The following is a 21,144-nucleotide window of genomic DNA, read 5'->3' on the forward strand; positions in this document are numbered from 1 at the left end:
CCCTTTCCATGCCTGTTATGGAGAGGAAGAGGAAGCCCCTGGGAGAGGGAGTGCTTTGATCAACCAATCACACTCTCTTGACTAGCAGTGGATTACAAACAGTATACTTTAATAGAGGGCATCACAGCTATCTCTCTTGATCCCATCACCACACCACAGCTCCTTAGTCTGTTGAAATGTAAATATTCAATGTGTGTAATGCTATATATATGTTTTATGTCTGTTTTGATATGTTTACCCTGTAAGACAGAACACCAAATACACATGTATATTTAGTGTTAAGCTAATGGACAATAGTTTTATTGTCTTATCAATTCCCAAAATACATTTCAACAGGATTTCTTGTTTTCATATTTCATTCTTGGGTAAATTGTTACATTATTGTCATTCCAAATACATATGTACACACTGGCAGAGATTGTTCCAAGGTCAAAAGGAAATACAAACATAATATACAAACCTGTAATAAAACAAAACTGTAATGTAAGAAGATGATGTAAATAGAAACATCAATACATTCTCCAGATGAGAATGACAGATAGAGCCATTGACATAATGTAAATGGTTAGTAGGATGGATGATGCGAGAGGAAGAGCTCAGCAGCCAAGAGCGTGCCAGTTGCGCGTGCACATCTGTCGCGTAACCTACAACAGCAGCACAGAGTAGCACTACTGCACGCGCGCAAACAGATACCGGTTGGTTAATTCACACGAACTGTTTACCAAGAAAGCACTGTATCGTATCGTTCCTCTCTCTGTTGACAGTTTGTAAGCAACAGTGCAAAGCTGGAGGAACCAACTCAACAACCGCAACAGCAGTTGCCATGGACCGGGACAGAGAGGCAGCCTCCCCCTTGGACCGACGAACTAGCCGAAATGTCCCGGCACATCTACACCCGTCACGGTGCAGGCGATGGACTCCAGAAGGTAAAGTACCGCAATATAGTAGATACTCTGCTCTATAGGTTTCTGACTCTGTTCTCTTACTGCTGTTTATAAAACGTGTTAAATTCCCATTTTGCACATTTATGTGTAATTAACATTATCCTGTGGGATGACTATCAACTTCACTGCACCAAAATGGGGAAAGCATTCTCTATGAGGCTACCTACCTTCAGAAAGTTAGTTACAGATTCATGTTGGCTATATATTTATTTATTAATAGGCTAGTTTCTTTATTTTCTCACGTTTGTGAACAACGCTCAATAATCCGTGGTACGTCATAAATGTCGCACTGTATGTGATATAGTCGTGATCAGTGTGACGTTTAGCAGATGGTATGTGAATTTGATTGATGTGGTCTGAAATAGGGTATTTAATAATTCATCCATGTAGCTGGAATCCATTGATGAAGGGCAGACTGACTGAACACATGACCTAGTTTTACAGCCTCATACCAAAATATTAGAGCATCATACATATGTATCATCTTACAGCAAATAGTAAACATGTAATATATAGGTTCTAAAAATGACACACTTGTTTTTAAGTTTTTAAGGCAGAAATAAAATTTGATGCAGGTGTATTTTCTCTGCAATAAGCTACATCCTTAGTTCTTATGAAAGGTCACAAGCTGAGCTAAAGGTTAGCCATTAGTTTGGGGAGCCAATGCAAGTCTTCAGGTCTCAGCCAGAAGTGGACAGCAGGCTACACCGTTACAGACAGGATGGAAATGCATACAATAGGGACAGGCTATACCCAGGCACCTGATCACCCGTAGGGCCCCAGTGTTCCTTATGGTGCCCTTGTTGTCGTGCTGCAAAGTGAGTGACAGTGAGAATGAGGTGTGTGTTTCTGGCTGTACCTACTCAGGTGAATAGAGGGACCTACTCCAGACGCAGCCGGCTAAAGAGGTCTGACGGGAGCACCAACTCCACCAGCTTCATCCTCAGACAGGTGAGAGAGACAGATGGGTAACACATTACTACTCAATTACAATAGATCCCGATGCAACAACGTGTTATCACAACGTTTTTACGAGAGAAATTACAGCATTACTACACAGCAGGAGCAAAAATTGTATCAGGGCACAAATCCCACTACGGTACACTCTATGTTTGTCCAAAACAGGCTGTGCACAATACTATAAACCATATTTGCTGATAGTTTTTCAGCAGTGACTGCTCTTGTAATCCACAACCAGTTGTGTTATCCAATTAACAGTTGCATACTGTCTGTACTACACCCTGTACAAAATGTATTGTCTGAAGGAAACATTCTGAATGGTTCAATTATTCTGGGATAAGAGAACGGTCAACGAGACCGATATTGCTTCAACATGGGGTTGTCACCTCTGTTGCAGAGGAGCCAGTGGCCTTGATTTGAGTGTTATCGGGAATTCACTTCCTCTCATTATCTCTGTATTCACTCTCTGTATTCACTACCATTCATGTATTATTTTTTTATGAACGATTGAGACATATTGTTATGGACAAAGTCATAGTTGTCTCAGCACCTGTGTTCAACTGTATAACAAATGTAAAATAGTCCTTCGGTGTAAAACTACTATTGTGTAATACAGAGGGGACCATTTGCTGCTGGACTGTGAGATCCAAACTAATGGGTTGCCTAGGGAACTGGCTTCCATCAAGGCTATTCAACAACACAAGGACACCTGAATGTTATTGCCTACCTTTGTTCTGCTTCTCTATCTCTCTGTCAGGGGGCTGGTCTATCACGTGCTAGCTAGCGTTTGTGTCTGTGTGTCTGTAAAGCTTAACAAATCAGGTTCAGTTTGGATGAGATAATTGACATGAACAAAATACACGACAGATTTTCAGAGATAGTATGTCTAGAGATTTGCTGACACTTATGACTGACTATGAAGGATGTTATGAAGTCTTGCGCAGTTATAAAGCTTAATGAATGCATATATAAGGGGGGCTATGGTCAAGTGTTACATATTACGTTATACACTGAGTGTATAAAACATTAAGGACACCTTCCTAATATTGATTTGCATCTGCCCTTTTGCCCTCAGTACAGCCTCTACAAGGTGTCCAAAGCATTCCACAGGGATGCTGGCCCATGTTGACTCTACAAGTGTCGAAAGCGTTCCACAGGGATGCTGGCCCATGTTGATTCTACAAGGTGTTGAAAGCGTTCCACAGGGATGCTGGCCCATGTTGATTCTACAAGGTGTCCAAAGCGTTCCACAGGGATGCTGGCCCATGTTGATTCTACAAGTGTCGAAAGCGTTCCACAGGGATGCTGGCCCATGTTGATTCTACAAGGTGTTGAAAGCGTTCCACGGGGATGCTGGCCCATGTTGACTCTACAAGTGTCGAAAGCGTTCCACAGGGATGCTGGCCCATGTTGATTCTACAAGGTGTTGAAAGCGTTCCACGGGGATGCTGGCCCATGTTGATTCTACAAGGTGTCCAAAGCGTTCCACAGGGATGCTGGCCCATGTTGACTCTACAAGGTGTCCAAAGCATTCCACAGGGATGCTGGCCCATGTTGACTCTACAAGTGTCGAAAGCGTTCCACAGGGATGCTGGCCCATGTTGATTCTACAAGGTGTCCAAAGCGTTCCACAGGGATGCTGGCCCATGTTGATTCTACAAGGTGTCGAAAGCGTTCCACGGGGATGCTGGTCCATGTTGACTCTACAAGGTGTCGAAAGCGTTCCACGGGGATGCTGGCCCATGTTGACTCTACAAGGTGTCGAAAGCGTTCCACAGGGATGCTGGCCCATGTTGACTCTACAAGGTGTCGAAAGCGTTCCACGGGGATGCTGGCCCATGTTGATTCTACAAGGTGTTGAAAGCGTTCCACAGGGATGCTGGCCCATGTTGATTCTACAAGGTGTCGAAAGCATTCCACAGGGATGCTGGCCCATGTTGACTCTACAAGGTGTCCAAAGCGTTCCACGGGGATGCTGGTCCATGTTGACTCTACAAGGTGTCGAAAGCGTTCCACGGGGATGCTGGCCCATGTTGACTCTACAAGGTGTCGAAAGCGTTCCACGGGGATGCTGGCCCATGTTGACTCTACAAGGTGTCGAAAGCGTTCCACGGGGATGCTGGCCCATGTTGACTCCAATGTTTCCCACAGTTGTGTCAAATTGGCTGGATGCCCTTTGGGTGGTGGACCAATCTTGATACACACAGGAAACTGGTGAGCTTGAAAAAGACAGCAGCGTTGCAGGTCTTGACACAAACCGTTGTGCCTGGAACCTACTACCATGCCCCGTTCAAAGGCCCATTTATACATCTGAATGACACACATACACAATCCATGTCTCAATTGTCTCAAGGTTTAAAAATCCTTCTTTAACCTGCCTCCTCCCCTTCATCTACACTGATTTTTTGTGGATTTCACAAGTGGGGGATCAAAGATTTCCCCTGGTCAGTCTATGTCATGGAAAGAGCAGGTGTTTTTAATGTTTTGTACACTCAGTGTATGTTACAAAGAGGTTGGATCATTCAATGTGTTTGCTATACAAATGTATTTAATCTACTTTATATATAGGTCACTGCAGTCATGTGCTGTTTGAATGGTTACTTTGCATACTGTGGTATTTCAGGTCGCAGATGCGGTCTGGATAGGCAGAGAGTCTTAGTCTTCCTCATTCGATGTTCACCATATCCTACTTAAATGATACACTATTAACCATAGTGACCTAGTTTTAGGTCACTAGTTTTAGGACCTTGTTTTAGGCAGGGTAGCCTAGTGGTTAGAGCGTTGGACTAGTAACTGAAAGTTTGCAAGTTCAAATCCCCGAGCTGACAAGGTACAAATCTGTCGTTCTGCCTTCATTGAAAATAAGAATTTGTTCTTAACTGACTTGCCTAGTTAAATAAAGGTAAAAAAAGTAATAATTTAAGTCTTTGAATTGGAAGTAGAGCACAGTTTGTTCCATTCACAGTTTATTTATCTCTGAAATGGTAAATGCTTACCCAGTTGTGTCTTGCAGACAGGCATCTCACGCTGTTTGCCAATTACACTGGTATAATACGTGTGTGCCCCATTGAGGCAAAAGGTTAGAGGGAAAAGACAGCTTCTCACAAGTCGTCTAGGTAGACAAGGCATGCATTATTCATTAAAAATACACATGCACGCACGCACGCACACACACACACGCACACACACACACACACACACACACACACACACACACACACACTCACAGAGAGATATCCTGCACTGTTGCCTGGCTGACCTTCCTCATAACACTATATACAGTGCCTTGCGAAAGTATTCGGCCCCCTTGAACTTTGCGACCTTTTGCCACATTTCAGGCTTCAAACATAAAGGAATAAAACTGTATTTTTTTGTGAAGAATCAACAACAAGTGGGACACAATCATGAAGTGGAACGACATTTATTGGATATTTCAAACTTTTTTAACAAATCAAAAACTGAAAAATTGGGCGTGCAAAATTATTCAGCCCCCTTAAGTTAATACTTTGTAGCGCCACCTTTTGCTGCGATTAGAGCTGTAAGTCGCTTGGGGTATGTCTCTATCAGTTTTGCACATCGAGAGACTGAAATTTTTTCCCATTCCTCCTTGCAAAACAGCTCGAGCTCAGTGAGGTTGGATGGAGAGCATTTGTGAACAGCAGTTTTCAGTTCTTTCCACAGATTCTCGATTGGATTCAGGTCTGGACTTTGACTTGGCCATTCTAACACCTGGATATGTTTATTTTTTAACCATTCCATTGTAGATTTTGCTTTATGTTTTGGATCATTGTCTTGTTGGAAGACGAATCTCCGTCCCAGTCTCAGGTCTTTTGCAGACTCCATCAGGTTTTCTTCCAGAATGGTCCTGTATTTGGCTCCATCCATCTTCCCATCAATTTTAACCATCTTCCCTGTCCCTGCTGAAGAAAAGCAAGCCCAAACCATGATGCTGCCACCACCATGTTTGACAGTGGGGATGGTGTGTTCAGCTGTGTTGCTTTTACGCCAAACATAACGTTTTGCATTGTTGCCAAAAAGTTCAATTTTGGTTTCATCTGACCAGAGCACCTTCTTCCACATGTTTGGTGTGTCTCCCAGGTGGCTTGTGGCAAATTTTAAACAACACTTTTTATGGACATCTTTAAGAAATGGCTTTCTTCTTGCCACTCTTCCATAAAGGCCAGATTTGTGCAATATACGACTGATTGTTGTCCTATGGACAGAGTCTCCCACCTCAGCTGTAGATCTCTGCAGTTCATCCAGAGTGATCATGGGCCTCTTGGCTGCATCTCTGATCAGTCTTCTCCTTGTATGAGCTGAAAGTTTAGAGGGACGGCCAGGTCTTGGTAGATTTGCAGTGGTCTGATACTCCTTCCATTTCAATATTATTGCTTGCACAGTGCTCCTTGGGATGTCTTTTTGTATCCAAATCCGGCTTTAAACTTCTTCACAACAGTATCTCGGACCTGCCTGGTGTGTTCCTTGTTCTTCATGATGCTCTCTGCGCTTTTAACGGACCTCTGAGACTATCACAGTGCAGGTGCATTTATACGGAGACTTGATTACACACAGGTGGATTGTATTTATCATCATTAGTCATTTAGGTCAACATTGGATCATTCAGAGATCCTCACTGAACTTCTGGAGAGAGTTTGCTGCACTGAAAGTAAAGGGGCTGAATAATTTTGCACGCCCAATTTTTCAGTTTTGGATTTGTTAAAAAAGTTTGAAATATCCAATAAATGTCGTTCCACTTCATGATTGTGTCCCACTTGTTGTTGATTCTTCACAAAAAAATACAGTTTTATATCTTTATGTTTGAAGCCTGAAATGTGGCAAAATGTCGCAAAGTTCAAGGGGGCCGAATACTTTCGCAAGGCACTGTAAATGCATGTTAGAGGCAACATCTGCCAGAAATGCCTAGTGACTCTTTCCAGAGTGGGGATTTACTGAGGATCTGCTTAATGATACAATCTGGGATCTGGGAATCTATTCAATGGTCTTTTCAATGCTACTGTTTTGCTGAAAAACAAGTCCCAGATTGAATCTTTAATGGCCCACCTCAGAGAAAGTTGCTGCACTTATTCCGAGTAATTCCTGTCCTAGAGCGGAAATTGTTAATCGGTTCCACCTCGAAGACTGACGCAGGCTGCTAATACGTATTCAGGCATTGGGGGTGGGAACGTTGTGTTGATCACTATGTGTAGCAGAGAAATAACATTAAATAGCGCACTGACACAGCTGTCACTGTAACTAGCTATCATGCTAACCTTAGCTAGCTAATAAAAGTTGTGTGTACCGTTTCAGAAAAAGACTACCAAGAGACTAGTCTCCGCTTAACTGTGCCTATATTAGTGGTTGACATGTTGAGGGTTGGCGTTTGTCTGACTCCGTCACGACTTCTGCCGAAGTCGATGCCTCTCCTTGTTCGGGCGGTGTTCGGAGGTTGATGTCGCCGGTCTTCTAGCCATCGCCGATCCATTTTTCATTTGTTTTGTCTCGTTTTCCCACACACCTGGTTCTCATTTCCCTCATTATGTGTTGTGTATTTAACCCTCTGTTTCCCCCATGTCTTTGTGTGGTATTGAACAAAACACTATGTGTCTGACTTTGTGCTCAAAGGAATCAAATTTTTCTGAAGACGACAGAAAAAGCTTGCCTGCCTCTCATAGTGCATCAAAATTATTTGAGCACGAGCACTGCGGTCAAAACGTAAGTACAGTCGTGGCCAAAAGTATTGAGAATGTCACAAATATTAATTTCCACAACGTTTGCTGCTTCAGTGTTTAGATATTTTTGTCAGATGTTACTATGGAATACTGAAGTATAATTACAAGCATTTCATAAGTGTCAAAGACTTTTATTGACAATTACATGAAGTTGATGCAAAGAGTCAATATTTGCAGTGTTGACCCTTCTTTTTCAAAACCTCTGCAATCCGCCCTGACATGCTGTCAATTAACTTCTGGGCCACCTGACTGGTGGCAGCCCATTCTTGCATAATCAATGCTTGGAGTTTGTCAGAATTTGTGGGTTTTTGTTTGTCCACCCACCTCTTGAGGATTGACCACAAGTTCTCAATGGGATTAAGGTCTGGGGAGTTTCCTGGCCATATAGATATTGATGTTTTGTTTCCCAAGCCACTTAGTTATCACTTTTGCCTTATGGCAAGGTGCTCCATCATGCTGGAAAAGGCATTGTTCATCACCAAACTGTTCCTGGATGTTTGGGAGAAGCTGCTCTCGGAGGATGTGTTGGTACCATTCTTTATTCATGGCTGCGTTCTTAGGCAAAATTGTGAGTGAGCCCACTCCCTTGGCTGAGAAGCAACCCCACACATGAATGGTCTCAGGATGCTTTACTTTTGGAATGACACAGGACTGATGGTAGCGCTCACCTTGTCTTCTCCGGACAAGCTTTTTTCCGGATGCTCCAAACAATCGGAAAGGGGATTCATCAGAGAAAATGACTTTACCCCAGTCCTCAGCAGTCCAATCCTTGTAACTTTTGCAGAATATCAGTCTGTCCCTGATTTTTTTCCTGGAGAGAAGTGGCTTCTTTGCTGCCCTTCTTGACACCAGGCCATCCTCCAAAAGTCTTCGCCTCACTGTGTGCGCAGATGCACTCACACCTGCCTGCTGCCATTCTTGAGCAAGCTCTGTACTGGTGGTGCCCCGATCTCGCAGCTGAATCAACTTTAGGAGACTCAAACTCAATCAGCATGACAGAGTGATCTCCAGCCTTGTCCTCGTCAACATTCACACCTGTGTTAAGGAGAGAATCACTGACATGATGTCAGCTGGTCCTTTTGTGGCAGGGCTGAAATGCAGTTGATTTTTTTGGGGGGGGATTCAGTTCATTTGTATGGCAAAGAGGGACTTTGCAATTAATTGCAATTCATCTGATCACTCTTCATAACATTCTGGAGTATATGCAACTTGCCATCATAAAACTGAGGCAGTAGACTTTGTGAAAATTAATATTTGTGTCATTCTCAAAACTTTTGGCCACGACTGTAAACACTCCCCTATTCCCAGGATGGGCAGGCATGCATAATAATAAATCAACATGCTATATTTTTTATATGAATCTGGTGAAATCCACAAAGTACTTTAACAACTGTTACACGGGAAAACAATATTTAACACTTCTCTGTTGTATCAATGACATTAAAATCATAATTGAAAAAAGGCGCAAATGTACATTTGTTCCACCTGAGCGAGTCTGACCCCAAGTCATAAACCACTATGATGACACACCAAATGTGTTTGATGGATCACGGGAATAGAGCAGGAATAGGCTTCTGTAGGCCACAGTCCAAGCTATATCTTCCAATGGTGCGACTAGTGTCGGCATCCTAGATTATTAACGTTGACCACTATTGTAATTTGCTCCATGGCTCAGGCAGCCAAGTACCAGAGACAGAAAAGGAAGGGAGACACCCCACTCGCTGTTTTTTTTCTGGTTCAATGAAAGTCAGTGAACTAGGTAGACCAGACCCAGCTGCTATTGCTTTGGTGTCTATGGGAGACCCACCCGTTTTGTAGACCGGAACTGACTATTTTTTTCAATAGTAAACGGCCTAAGTGAACAATCTTCATATTTCCTGTAGCTAAAGACGATCTATTATGTTGCCCAACTCAGTCGTGACTCACACATTTTTCAGGTGTTTCCGATTAATGAACAATGCCATGCTGGTGGGTGGTACCATTCAAATAAAACCCAACCCTAAAAAGAAACATGGGCAAAAATAATTTGAGCGTCATTTCATAGGAAAAGACACGTCATTGGCATGAATATGCATGAAGAGGGCAGTTCGGTTTTGTCACTTCAAGCCCAAATATATCATACTTTGGCTATAACGATGACTTATTGACTTACATCATTGTGCAAAATCATGGGTAAGCTCCGCCGATCTTCTTTCAGCTTGAAAAAGTGGATTTCTACTGGTGTGGGCGTTCAAGGTGTTAGGGTTAGTCATGGATGAGCATGACAGTGTCTAGAGATGCAGATCTTGGGTGATCTTAAAAATGTACCCAACTCCACAGCCTGTTCAGACCAGGGGTTGCTCTGAGCTGTGTGTTTGGACAGTAATCTCCTCACAGAAGAGAATGGTGTCTGAAGGGTGTTAGGGACAGAAAGAGAGGGTTGAGAGTAATGAGGGAAGGATGGAGTGATTCTGAGAGGTTTCTGAGAGAAGCTTAATGAGGAGAAAGAATCGAGCTAGAGAAGACAGAGTCAAGAGAGAGGAAAGGTAATGGACACGTTCGTGAAAAGTTGAAATGATTCAGACTGTCAAGCGATGCAGCAGCATTTAATGTGTTCATCTCTCACCCCCAGATGTTGTGTTGAACAGTGGCACGTGAGCTTCCTGTATCCAGATGTTGTGTTGAACAGTGGCACGTGAGCTTCCTGTATCCAGATGTTGTGTTGAACAGTGGCACGTGAGCTTCCTGTATCCAGATGTTGTGTTGAACAGTGGCATGTCAGCTTCCTGTATCCAGATGTTCATCTCTCACCCCCAGATGTTGTGTTGAACAGTGGCACGTCAGCTTCCTGTATCCAGATGTTAATCTCTCACCCCCAGATGTTGTGTTGAACAGTGGCACGTGAGCTTCCTGTATCCAGATGTTCATCTCTCACCCCCAGATGTTGTGTTGAACAGTGGCATGTCAGCTTCCTGTATCCAGATGTTGTGTTGAACAGTGGCACGTCAGCTTCCTGTATCCAGATGTTGTGTTGAACAGTGGCACGTCAGCTTCCTGTATCCAGATGTTCATCTCTCACCCCCAGATGTTGTGTTGAATAGTGGCACGTCAGCTTCCTGTATCCAGATGTTCATCTCTCACCCCCAGATGTTGTGGTGAACAGTGGCACGTGAGCTTCCTGTATCCAGATGTTCATCTCTCACCCCCAGATGTTGTGTTGAACAGTGGCACGTCAGCTTCCTGTATCCAGATGTTGTGTTGAACAGTGGCACGTCAGCTTCCTGTATCTAGATGTTGTGTTGAACAGTGGCACGTGAGCTTCCTGTATCCAGATGTTGTGTTGAACAGTGGCACGTGAGCTTCCTGTATCCAGATGTTGTGTTGAACAGTGGCACGTGAGCTTCCTGTATCCAGATGTTGTGTTGAACAGTGGCACGTCAGCTTCCTGTATCCAGATGTTGTGTTGAACAGTGGCACGTCAGCTTCCTGTATCCAGATGTTGTGTTGAACAGTGGCACGTCAGCTTCCTGTATCCAGATGTTGTGTTGAACAGTGGCACGTCAGCTTCCTGTATCCAGATGTTGTGTTGAACAGTGGCACGTCAGCTTCCTGTATCCAGATGTTGTGTTGAACAGTGGCATGTGAGCTTCCTGTGTCCAGATGTTGTGTTGAACAGTGGCACGTCAGCTTCCGGTATCCAGATGTTGTGTTGAACATGGGCACGTCAGCTTCCTGTATCCAGATGTTCATCTCTCACCCCCAGATGTTGTGTTGAACAGTGGCACGTCAGCTTCCTGTATCCAGATGTTGTGTTGAACAGTGGCACGTCAGCTTCCGGTATCCAGATGTTGTGTTGAACATGGGCACGTCAGCTTCCTGTATCCAGATGTTTAATGCTGGCTTTGTGATGGGATAGTCATAGAATTGCAATGAGTCATTCAAGTTCTATGGGAAAATTACATGATCCGATCTGACCTATGACCCTGATCACATCTCTTAGTCTGGGCTCTGTCCCATGAACATGTTTTTAGCTCACGACAACCCCTTCTTTACTGAAATCAAGAAAAGAGGACTTTAACAGACTGAAATTACATTGCGTCTTTGCGGGGTGTACCAACAATACTGTAAAATATGAGATAATCCCATCCCATGTGATTTCATGGTAGCAGGCTGACTTTAGTTGATCTGAGGTGGTATTATTGAGTTATAGACTGAATGAACAGTAGTTCCACAATCCGCATCACTGGCTAACTCTGTCTGACAACCTACCAGTTCTATTATTGTACACTACAGTATTAAAGACATCCCTGTTCAGTATTTGGTTCTGTTAAGTAGTGAGTCATAAAATAAAACACTTTCCAAAGATGGGATCAATAAAGTACTACTCTACTGTTCTCTACTCTCTGCAGCTCCTTTGCCTAATTCAGTAGTGACTATACTACGGTCATCTCTAAAACGTTCAGGTCTTCTGCACTGAGATGAGATCATTTATCTCATCCTAGGTACTGGACAGAAACTTCCAGCCATGATTTTTCTGGGGCTCAAAGGTTACATCCATGACTGTCTTGAGTTGGGAAGGGAGGGTTCTTATTTAGATCTTCTAATTGAATGGGCTTCAACATTTATTCACCACTGAAATAAATCACAATTTGGGGTGAAGCGAAGCAGCGAAGCAGCGAAGCAGCGAAGCAGCGAAGCAGCGAAGCAGCGAAGCTCGTCTGAATTCACTGAATGTTGCCCGAGATGTAATTTCCTTTCTAAATCACAAATATGTGTCCCAAATGATCCAAATGGCACCCTATTCCCTCCTACGTAGTGCACTACTTTTGAGCAGGGCCCATAGGGCTCGGTCGAAAGTAGTGCACTATATAGGGAATAGGGTGCCATTTGGGACATTAACAATGTCTTAAATAAAACCATCCAGTTAGCCTATTTTTCTACTTTCAGTTATAGCATCAGCAGCTATTGGGAACTGATTACCTGTAGCTGAAAAATTAGGGACAGATGTAAGTTAATCAGTATCCTGTGCTATAAACACACACACACACAACTGTTGGTCATAATTACCATTTTATAAAGCACTGCTGCGAAAGCAAGAATCTCAAATCAATTGTATTTTGCACATCTGAACCAATAAAGATCTGATTGAGTCACTGATGTTATTCACAGCTCATTAGATGACATTGCAAACAAACCAACAAAAAGTATTACGGTAAGGCTTGATTTTCCCTCTTTCGTAGGTCGCCTGGCTGAACTCTGGAACAGTTTATTCAGGAGTTTCTTCTTCATGAGGCTATGGACACAGCTCTCCCACTTCTCACCCTTTCTCACTCTCCTCTCGCCTCATCTTCTCACCCCATCCTCACCCTTCCACCTCCTCTCCTTACCCCCTCTTCACCCTCCAGTTCATCCCAAAGGTGTCCGATGGGGTTGAGGTCAGGGCTCTGTGCAGGCCAATCAAGTTCTTCCACACCGATCTCAACAAATCATTTCTGTATGGACCTCGCATTGTGCACAGGGACATTGTCATACTGAAACAGGAAAGGGCCTTCCCCAAACTGTTGCCACAAGTTGGAGGCACAGAATCGTCTAGAATGTCACTCCTTTGGCTCAACTTACCCCACTCTCCCTTACATTGACATCTCATAGAGTGCATTGACAACAAAATCCTTGCCCTTTTGAAAATCGAATTGATTTTGAACCCTAATTCAGATTAGATATAAATACATTATAGTACAGTCAGACAGAGTGTCAGCTCTTGGTGCAGCAGGGTTTCTCTCCCTGGACATCTGTAGTGCATGAATGCTCTCTGCTGCCTGCTTCTAGATACTACTGAACATAGGCCATATAATCTCACACCTTAGAATACTGTACGTTCAACTCAACTCTAATTTTAAGTTATAGGTGGTTTTAGCTGGTCTTTATAGTCTGTATGTATTATGTAAGGTATAATCAACGAGGGGCTATGCGTTCTATGGAAAATAATGGACAACGTGGAAGGTGTGTTCCACGACGCTCTAGCAGGGTGGAACTGACCTTCCACAGGGTTGCATTATTCTCCAGTGAACGCATAGAGCCCTGAGTTGATTGTCACTTTTATGCCATTGCTATAACTTAACAGAAGTCGGGGGTGGATCTCAGGGGTTTACCACAGAGGTGGGAGGTGGATCTCAGGGGTTTACCACAGAGGTCAGGGGTGGATCTCAGGGGTTTACCACAGAGGTGGGAGGTGGATCTCAGGGGTTTATCACAGAGGTCAGGGGTGGATCTCAGGGGTTTACCACAGAGGTGGGGGGTGGATCTCAGGGGTTTACCACAGTGGTGGGGGGGGGGGGGGGGGGGGGTGAATCTCAGGGGTTTACCACAGAGGTGTGGGGTGGATCTCAGGGGTTTACCACAGAGGTGTGGGGGTGTGGAAAGGATGGACACTCCTCTTCCTCCCCAGTATCCTAAAAGGGTGGGGTAGGAGAGACTCAAACCTGTCCGGGTGTAATTTTTTATATTTTCAAACTAGAGCAGTGGTATTTCAACTATGGGTCAGGACTCAAAGTGGGGCCCTGGGCATGTGATCACACATTATATCTTCTTAATTTGGGTTGTTGGAGGATGATTTGGGTCACAGGAGGACTGTCAATTTCTCATTTGGTTCTCAAGCTAAAAATGTTGAAGAACCACTGAACCCCCCCAGCACTACACATCTGATTAAAATAACCAACTCATCATCAAGCTTTGATTATCTGAATCAGCTGTGTAATGCTAGGGCAAAACCAAACGTGTGCCCAGGGGGGGTCCCAGAACCAACTTGGGGAGACCCTGGACTAGAGGATGGCCAGTTTGTAGCAGTTGCACCTGCTGTAAGTCTCTTCATCACTAGAGGGCGACATTGCTCCAGTCTTCCACCATGCCTTGAGAAAGGAACCCACACAATGTGATGTGTTTCACTGCAATTTAACTTGATTAAAGCAAAGGGAAACACTCGTTTGAAAATCTATACATTTCTAGAAATGGAATCAGAAATGACCAAACATATACCATGAATATATTGCATCATTATGAAATAAAATAGATGTATGTCTAATTGTATATCACATGAGATTAGTCTATACACATTCATTTGTATTTTTTGTTATATTTTTTTCTTGACCCTTTGATCCCTTCCAATTATAATGACCTAGTGAATCTGTAGACTGCATGTTGGGTGTTTTATGGTCCCAGTGGCTCCATGAAGATGGTTTAACACAGAACCTGGGTATTGGAACACTGTGAGGATCAACACTGTGATGATTAACACTGTGTGGAACAACACTGTGAGGATCAACACTGTGAGGATCAACACTGTGAGGATCAACACTGTGAGGATCAACACTGTGATGATTAACACTGTGTGGAACAACACTGTGAGGATCAACACTGTGAGGATCAACATGGGTCAAGATCCAATTTGTAATGATTCATGTATGGCATGATGCTGTGTGTGTGAATGATGTGACAGTGTGTGTGTGTGGCTGTTAAACCTGGGTGATTAGGTCAGGAGATCCTCACACACACACATACAAACACACACACACTCTCGCCTCTTCAGCAAGCCACCTTATGACAGAGGAAAATTAAAAAGAGAGAGGGGAAGAGGGGAGGGGATAAAGGTAAAGAAATAGGGGAGGGGGATAGAGGTAAAGAGAGAGGGGAGGGGGATAGAGGTAAAGAGAGAGGGGAGGGGGATAGAGAGAGAGAGGGGAGGGGATAGAGGTAAAGAGAGAGAGGGGAGGGGGATAGAGGTAAAGAGAGGGAGAGGAAGGAGATAGAGGTAAAGAGAGAGAGGGGAAGGGGATAGAGGTAAAGTGAGAGGGGAGGGGATAGAGGTAAAGAGAGAGAGAGAGAGGGGAGGGGATAGAGGTAAAGAGAGAGTGGGGAAGGGGATAGAGGTAAAGAGAGAGAGAGAGAGGGGAGGGGATAGAGGTAAAGAGAGAGTGGGGAAGGGGATAGAGGTAAAGAGAGAGGGGAGGAGATAGAGGTAAAGAGTGAAAGAGAGAGAGATGGAGAGAATACAACACAGGGTTTTAGACACTGGTAAAGAAATACAAGAAACCACTGTTAGAGGTGGAGGGGAAAGTCGGCTGCTCTCAAGCTACAGACCCTCCTCTTCTCCCGTACCTCTTCCCTTCCTATCCCCTCATCTCCTTTCCTTTTCTCTCACTTCCTTATTCACCATCAGTGAGAATGCTTTTCCAAGCTGACTGGAGCATGAAGCAGCCAATCAGAAGCCTGCCCCCCTGCTCTGTCATCAGCCTGTGATTGAGGAATGGTTGGCTCTCCTCTCCTGCTCTCTGTTTGGAAGGGAGATAAAATGCCAGGTCTGGATCTAGACAGCAGCATCTGAGGATAACTGAAGCTCTGCGTTGCCTTATTAAGATGATGGAAATAAGGACAATTCTTTAAGCTAGGGGGGGAAACCATCTAATTCACCGTCAAGGCTCAGGGAGGAGAACAATAAGAAAAACTCCACCTGTTTCTCATTTCTGCTTTAGTGTTGTTGTTTTCTAGAGGGAATGTAACCCCTGTTAATCCATCTCTGGTGCTGGTTCTTCAAGCCATCCTTGCTATTTTTGTCAATTCTCAAGAGGTGCTTGTTGGAATATCAAACCTCCATGTATGATAATTTGTACCTACATGGATTGGAAGACTCGGAGGCGGTGAGTAATGGGGTGTAGTGTAAGGGTAGACCATGTAAGCAGTGGTAACTGCCTGTACGGTGCTGTTATTCTCTCATTGTTTGCGTGTGTGAGAGAGAGAGGGAGAGAGCGAGAGAGAGAGAGATGCCTGTGTATTGACAGAACCACACAGTTGATGCTGGTTGAACATGCAAACACACACACACACACACACACACACACACACACAGGGTTGGGGGAGGCTGGAGATTCAGCTTGTATATTATGTTTCCTCTGTTGAGTTGGAACAGAGTAGGTGGGTGGACCATGGAGGGGGGGAGGTGAGTGGAGGGGGAGAGGGGGAGAGGAGAGGAGGGATGGGGGGAGGGGAGGGGGAGAGGAGGGATGGAGGGAAGGGGGGATGAGAGAAGAGGGACGCATGTGTCTCTGTGTTACTGTCATCTCTTAACTGCACGGTTCTCTTGGTTCTCTGTAGGTTCTCTTGGTTCTCTTGGTTCTCCGTAGGTTCTCTTGGTTCTCCGTAGGTTCTCTTGGTTCTCTGTAGGTTCTCTTGGTTCTCTGTAGGTTCTCTTGGTCCTATGTAGGTTCTCTTGGTTTTCTGTAGGTTCTCTTGGTCCTCTGTAGGTTCTCTTGGTCCTCTGTAGGTTATCTTGGTCCTCTGTAGGTTATCTTGGTCCTCTGTAGGTTATCTTGGTTCTCTGTAGGTCCTCTTGGTCCTCTGTAGGTTATCTTGGTTCTCTGTAGGTTCTCTTGGTTCTCTGTAGGTTGTCTTGGTTCTCTGCACAGTTCTCTGTAGCTTCTCTGTACGGTTCTCTGTGTGGCTTTGTGTGATGCCACTGAAGGAGAACAGGCAGAGGAACCATTCCTTCATTCCATATCATTGAACACTGATCTGGACATACAGGGCTCTCTCTCGACCATCTACCATGCCTGTGGATGACTGATTAGCCAGTAAATGTTGTAACTCTCGCTGTGTGTGTGTTTAGCCAGCCGAGCCCTAGCCTTCCCTTTAAGGTTGTGATTGCTTAATGTATCCTTCTGTAGCCTCTTGGAACAGAGAGCTGCAAACATTTTGTCTCATTTAAAAGGAAAGCGTCTCACCATTTTCCTTCTCTCGCTCTGTTGTTTTCTCCTCTCACTCTCTTTCTATCTGAGGGAAAGGTGTAGTAAAGACAACACACACATAGGAATGCCGACGATCAAAGAACCTTGAGGTCTAAAACACAGAGCGATGCCGCAGTCCTATCAGTGCATGGAGATAGTGTCTGTCGACCTACGCAGAGCTACAACAGGTCTTCATAAACACAACCATTATCCTCCATTGCTATGGAGCAACCCAGCTTTACGTTGACGTGTGATGGGCATCAGTAAGAGAACCCCATGTTGGGGCTTGGTGGGGAGGGTAGGGAGGGAAAGGGGAGTATAGATTCACACTGTGTTGGGGCTTGGTGGGGAGTGTAGGGAGGGAAAGGGGAGTATAGATTCACACTGTGTTGGGGCTTGGTGGGGAGGGTAGGGAGGGAAAGGGGAGTATAGATTCACACTGTGTTGGGGCTTGGTGAGGAGTGTAGGGAGGGAAAGGGGAGTATAGATTCACACTGTGTTGGGGCTTGGTGGGGAGTGTAGGGAGGGAAAGGGGAGTATAGATTCACACTGTGTTGGGGCTTGGTGGGGAGTGTAGGGAGGGAAAGGGGAGTATAGATTCACACTGTGTTGGGGCTTGGTGGGGAGTGTAGGGAGGGAAAAGGGAGTATAGATTCACACTGTGTTGGGGCTTGGTGGGGAGTGTAGGGAGGGAAAGGGGAGTATAGATTCACACTGTGTTGGGGCTTGGTGAGGAGTTTAGGGAGGGAAAGGGGAGTATAGATTCACACTGTGTTGGGGCTTGGTGGGGAGGGTAGGGAGGGAAAGGGGAGTATAGATTCACACTGTGTTGGGGCTTGGTGGGGAGTGTAGGGAGGGAAAGGGGAGTATAGATTCACACTGTGTTGGGGCTTGGTGAGGAGTGTAGGGAGGGAAAGGGGAGTATAGATTCACACTGTGTTGGGGCTTGGTGGGGAGTGTAGGGAGGGAAAGGGGAGTATAGATTCACACTGTGTTGGGGCTTGGTGGGGAGTTTAGGGAGGGAAAGGGGAGTATAGATTCACACTGTGTTGGGGCTTGGTGAGGAGTGTAGGGAGGGAAAGGGGAGTATAGATTCACACTGTGTTGGGGCTTGGTGAGGAGTGTAGGGAGGGAAAGGGGAGTATAGATTCACACTGTGTTGGGGCTTGGTGGGGAGTGTAGGGAGGGAAAGGGGAGTATAGATTCACACTGTGTTGGGGCTTGGTGAGGAGTGTAGGGAGGGAAAGGGGAGTATAGATTCACACTGTGTTGGGGCTTGGTGGGGAGTGTAGGGAGGGAAAGGGGAGTATAGATTCACACTGTGTTGGGGCTTGGTGGGGAGTGTAGGGAGGGAAAGGGGAGTATAGATTCACACTGTGTTGGGGCTTGGTGGGGAGTGTAGGGAGGGAAAAGGGAGTATAGATTCACACTGTGTTGGGGCTTGGTGGGGAGTGTAGGGAGGGAAAGGGGAGTATAGATTCACACTGTGTTGGGGCTTGGTGGGGAGTTTAGGGAGGGAAAGGGGAGTATAGATTCACACTGTGTTGGGGCTTGGTGGGGAGTGTAGGGAGGGAAAGGGGAGTATAGATTCACACTGTGTTGGGGCTTGGTGGGGAGGGTAGGGAGGGAAAGGGGAGTATAGATTCACACTGTGTTGGGGCTTGGTGGGGAGTTTAGGGAGGGAAAGGGGAGTATAGATTCACACTGTGTTGGGGCTTGGTGGGGAGTGTAGGGAGGGAAAGGGGAGTATAGATTCACACTGTGTTGGGGCTTGGTGGGGAGTGTAGGGAGGGAAAGGGGAGTATAGATTCACACTGTGTTGGGGCTTGGTGGGGAGTGTAGGGAGGGAAAGGGGAGTATAGATTCACACTGTGTTGGGGCTTGGTGGGGAGTGTAGGGAGGGAAAGGGGAGTATAGATTCACACTGTGTTGGGGCTTGGTGGGGAGTGTAGGGAGGGAAAGGGGAGTATAGATTCACACTGTGTTGGGGCTTGGTGAGGAGTTTAGGGAGGGAAAGGGGAGTATAGATTCACACTGTGTTGGGGCTTGGTGGGGAGTGTAGGGAGGGAAAGGGGAGTATAGATTCACACTGTGTTGGGGCTTGGTGGGGAGTGTAGGGAGGGAAAGGGGAGTATAGATTCACACTGTGTTGGGGCTTGGTGAGGAGTGTAGGGAGGGAAAGGGGAGTATAGATTCACACTGTGTTGGGGCTTGGTGGGGAGTGTAGGGAGGGAAAGGGGAGTATAGATTCACACTGTGTTGGGGCTTGGTGGGGAGTGTAGGGAGGGAAAGGGGAGTATAGATTCACACTGTGTTGGGGCTTGGTGGGGAGTGTAGGGAGGGAAAGGGGAGTATAGATTCACACTGTGTTGGGGCTTGGTGGGGAGTGTAGGGAGGGAAAGGGGAGTATAGATTCACACTGAGCACTTTTTACACTATCCCTCCATCTGTCTTCCTGTACACTGAAATGACACTGTTATTACACTACTATTATACAGGCATGAACCTTTTCTACTGCTGTATGTTCTATTGCTGTATGTTCTATTGCTGTATGTTCTACTGCTGTATGTTCTATTGCTGTATGTTCTACTGCTGTATGTTCTATTGCTGTATGTTCTATTGCTGTATGTTCTACTGCTGTATGTTCTATTGCTGTATGTTCTATTGCTGTATGTTCTATTGCTGTATGTTCAATTGCTGTATGTTCTATTGCTGTATGTTCTATTGCTGTATGTTCTATTGCTGTATGTTCTATTGCTGTATGTTATATTGCTGTATGTTCTACTGCTGTATGTTCTACTGCTGTATGTTCTATTGCTGTATGTTATATTGCTGTATGTTCTACTGCTGTATGTTCAATTGCTGTATGTTCTATTGCTGTATGTTCTACTGCTGTATGTTCTATTGCTGTATGTTCTATTGCTGTATGTTCTATTGCTGTATGTTCTACTGCTGTATGTTCTATTGCTGTATGTTAAATTGCTGTATGTTCTATTGCTGTATGTTCTATTGCTGTATGTTCTATTGCTGTATGTTCTACTGCAGTATGTTCTACTGCTGTATGTTCTATTGCTGTATGTTCTATTGCTGTATGTTCTATTGCTGTATGTTCTATTGCTGTATGTTCTATTGCTGTATGTTCTATTGCTGTATCCTCAAGATCCTCAAGATCTGTCCAAGTCTATTTGTTTGTATCATCTGTTCTGTGAGAGGACGTCTCGTTGTTTCTTCTCCAAGGCATCTCTGCTCCAGAATAGCTCCTATATTCCTGTAGACTGTTGTTATTAGTGCTTATCACAGGTCTGTAGGTGTCAGTGGCTGCCGTTTTCGGAAGTGAGACGATAGACGATACAGAGTGAATTGTTTTGAAGATGCAAAGAGACTTTCTCCCCAGAAAGGGTGGTAAAAATCGGACCCCTCTGCGTGGGCATCGACTGTAGTGCAATGTTGTGCCACCGGCCAGGGCCAGCCTGGGTCGGGCCAGCCAGGGTCGGGCCAGCCAGGGTCGGGCCAGCCAGGGTCGGAGATGCCAATGTCATTTTTCATTTGTAGAGGAAACAGTTCCTGGATTTTGTTTGCTGGAGTGTGTTCAAGCACTGCAGCTCCGTTCGGAAATGCGTCAAATATGGTGACACACTGGCTGATGGATGAATCAGACTCCCCCCCCTCACTCAGCAAGCTGTTAGAGCTGCTGTAGGAGCAATCATCATACGGGGAAAACACATTTCCCAAAACTTACATTTCCATTTAAAGATGGAA

General features: G+C 45.1%; 1 protein-coding gene across 2 annotated transcripts in view; it reads left to right on the plus strand.

Annotated features, from left to right (window-relative positions):
* The first annotated feature begins 654 nt into the window (after positions 1-654).
* Positions 655-21,144, plus strand: part of LOC110501812 (voltage-dependent L-type calcium channel subunit beta-4-like) — a 68,323-nt gene continuing 47,833 nt past the window's right edge. The window contains exons 1-2 of one of the 2 annotated variants that reach the window (XM_036959227.1): positions 655-926; positions 1,812-1,895. In XM_036959227.1, the coding sequence (XP_036815122.1) occupies positions 876-926; positions 1,812-1,895 (135 nt within the window). In that variant the 5' untranslated portion in view covers positions 655-875. Of the gene's footprint in view, positions 927-1,811; positions 1,896-15,883; positions 16,303-21,144 lie in introns of those variants that run through there. The other variant, XM_036959228.1, reaches the window with a different exon arrangement.

Source organism: Oncorhynchus mykiss, chromosome 22 (assembly GCF_013265735.2).
Source record: "Oncorhynchus mykiss isolate Arlee chromosome 22, USDA_OmykA_1.1, whole genome shotgun sequence".
Lineage (NCBI taxonomy): Eukaryota > Metazoa > Chordata > Actinopteri > Salmoniformes > Salmonidae > Oncorhynchus > Oncorhynchus mykiss.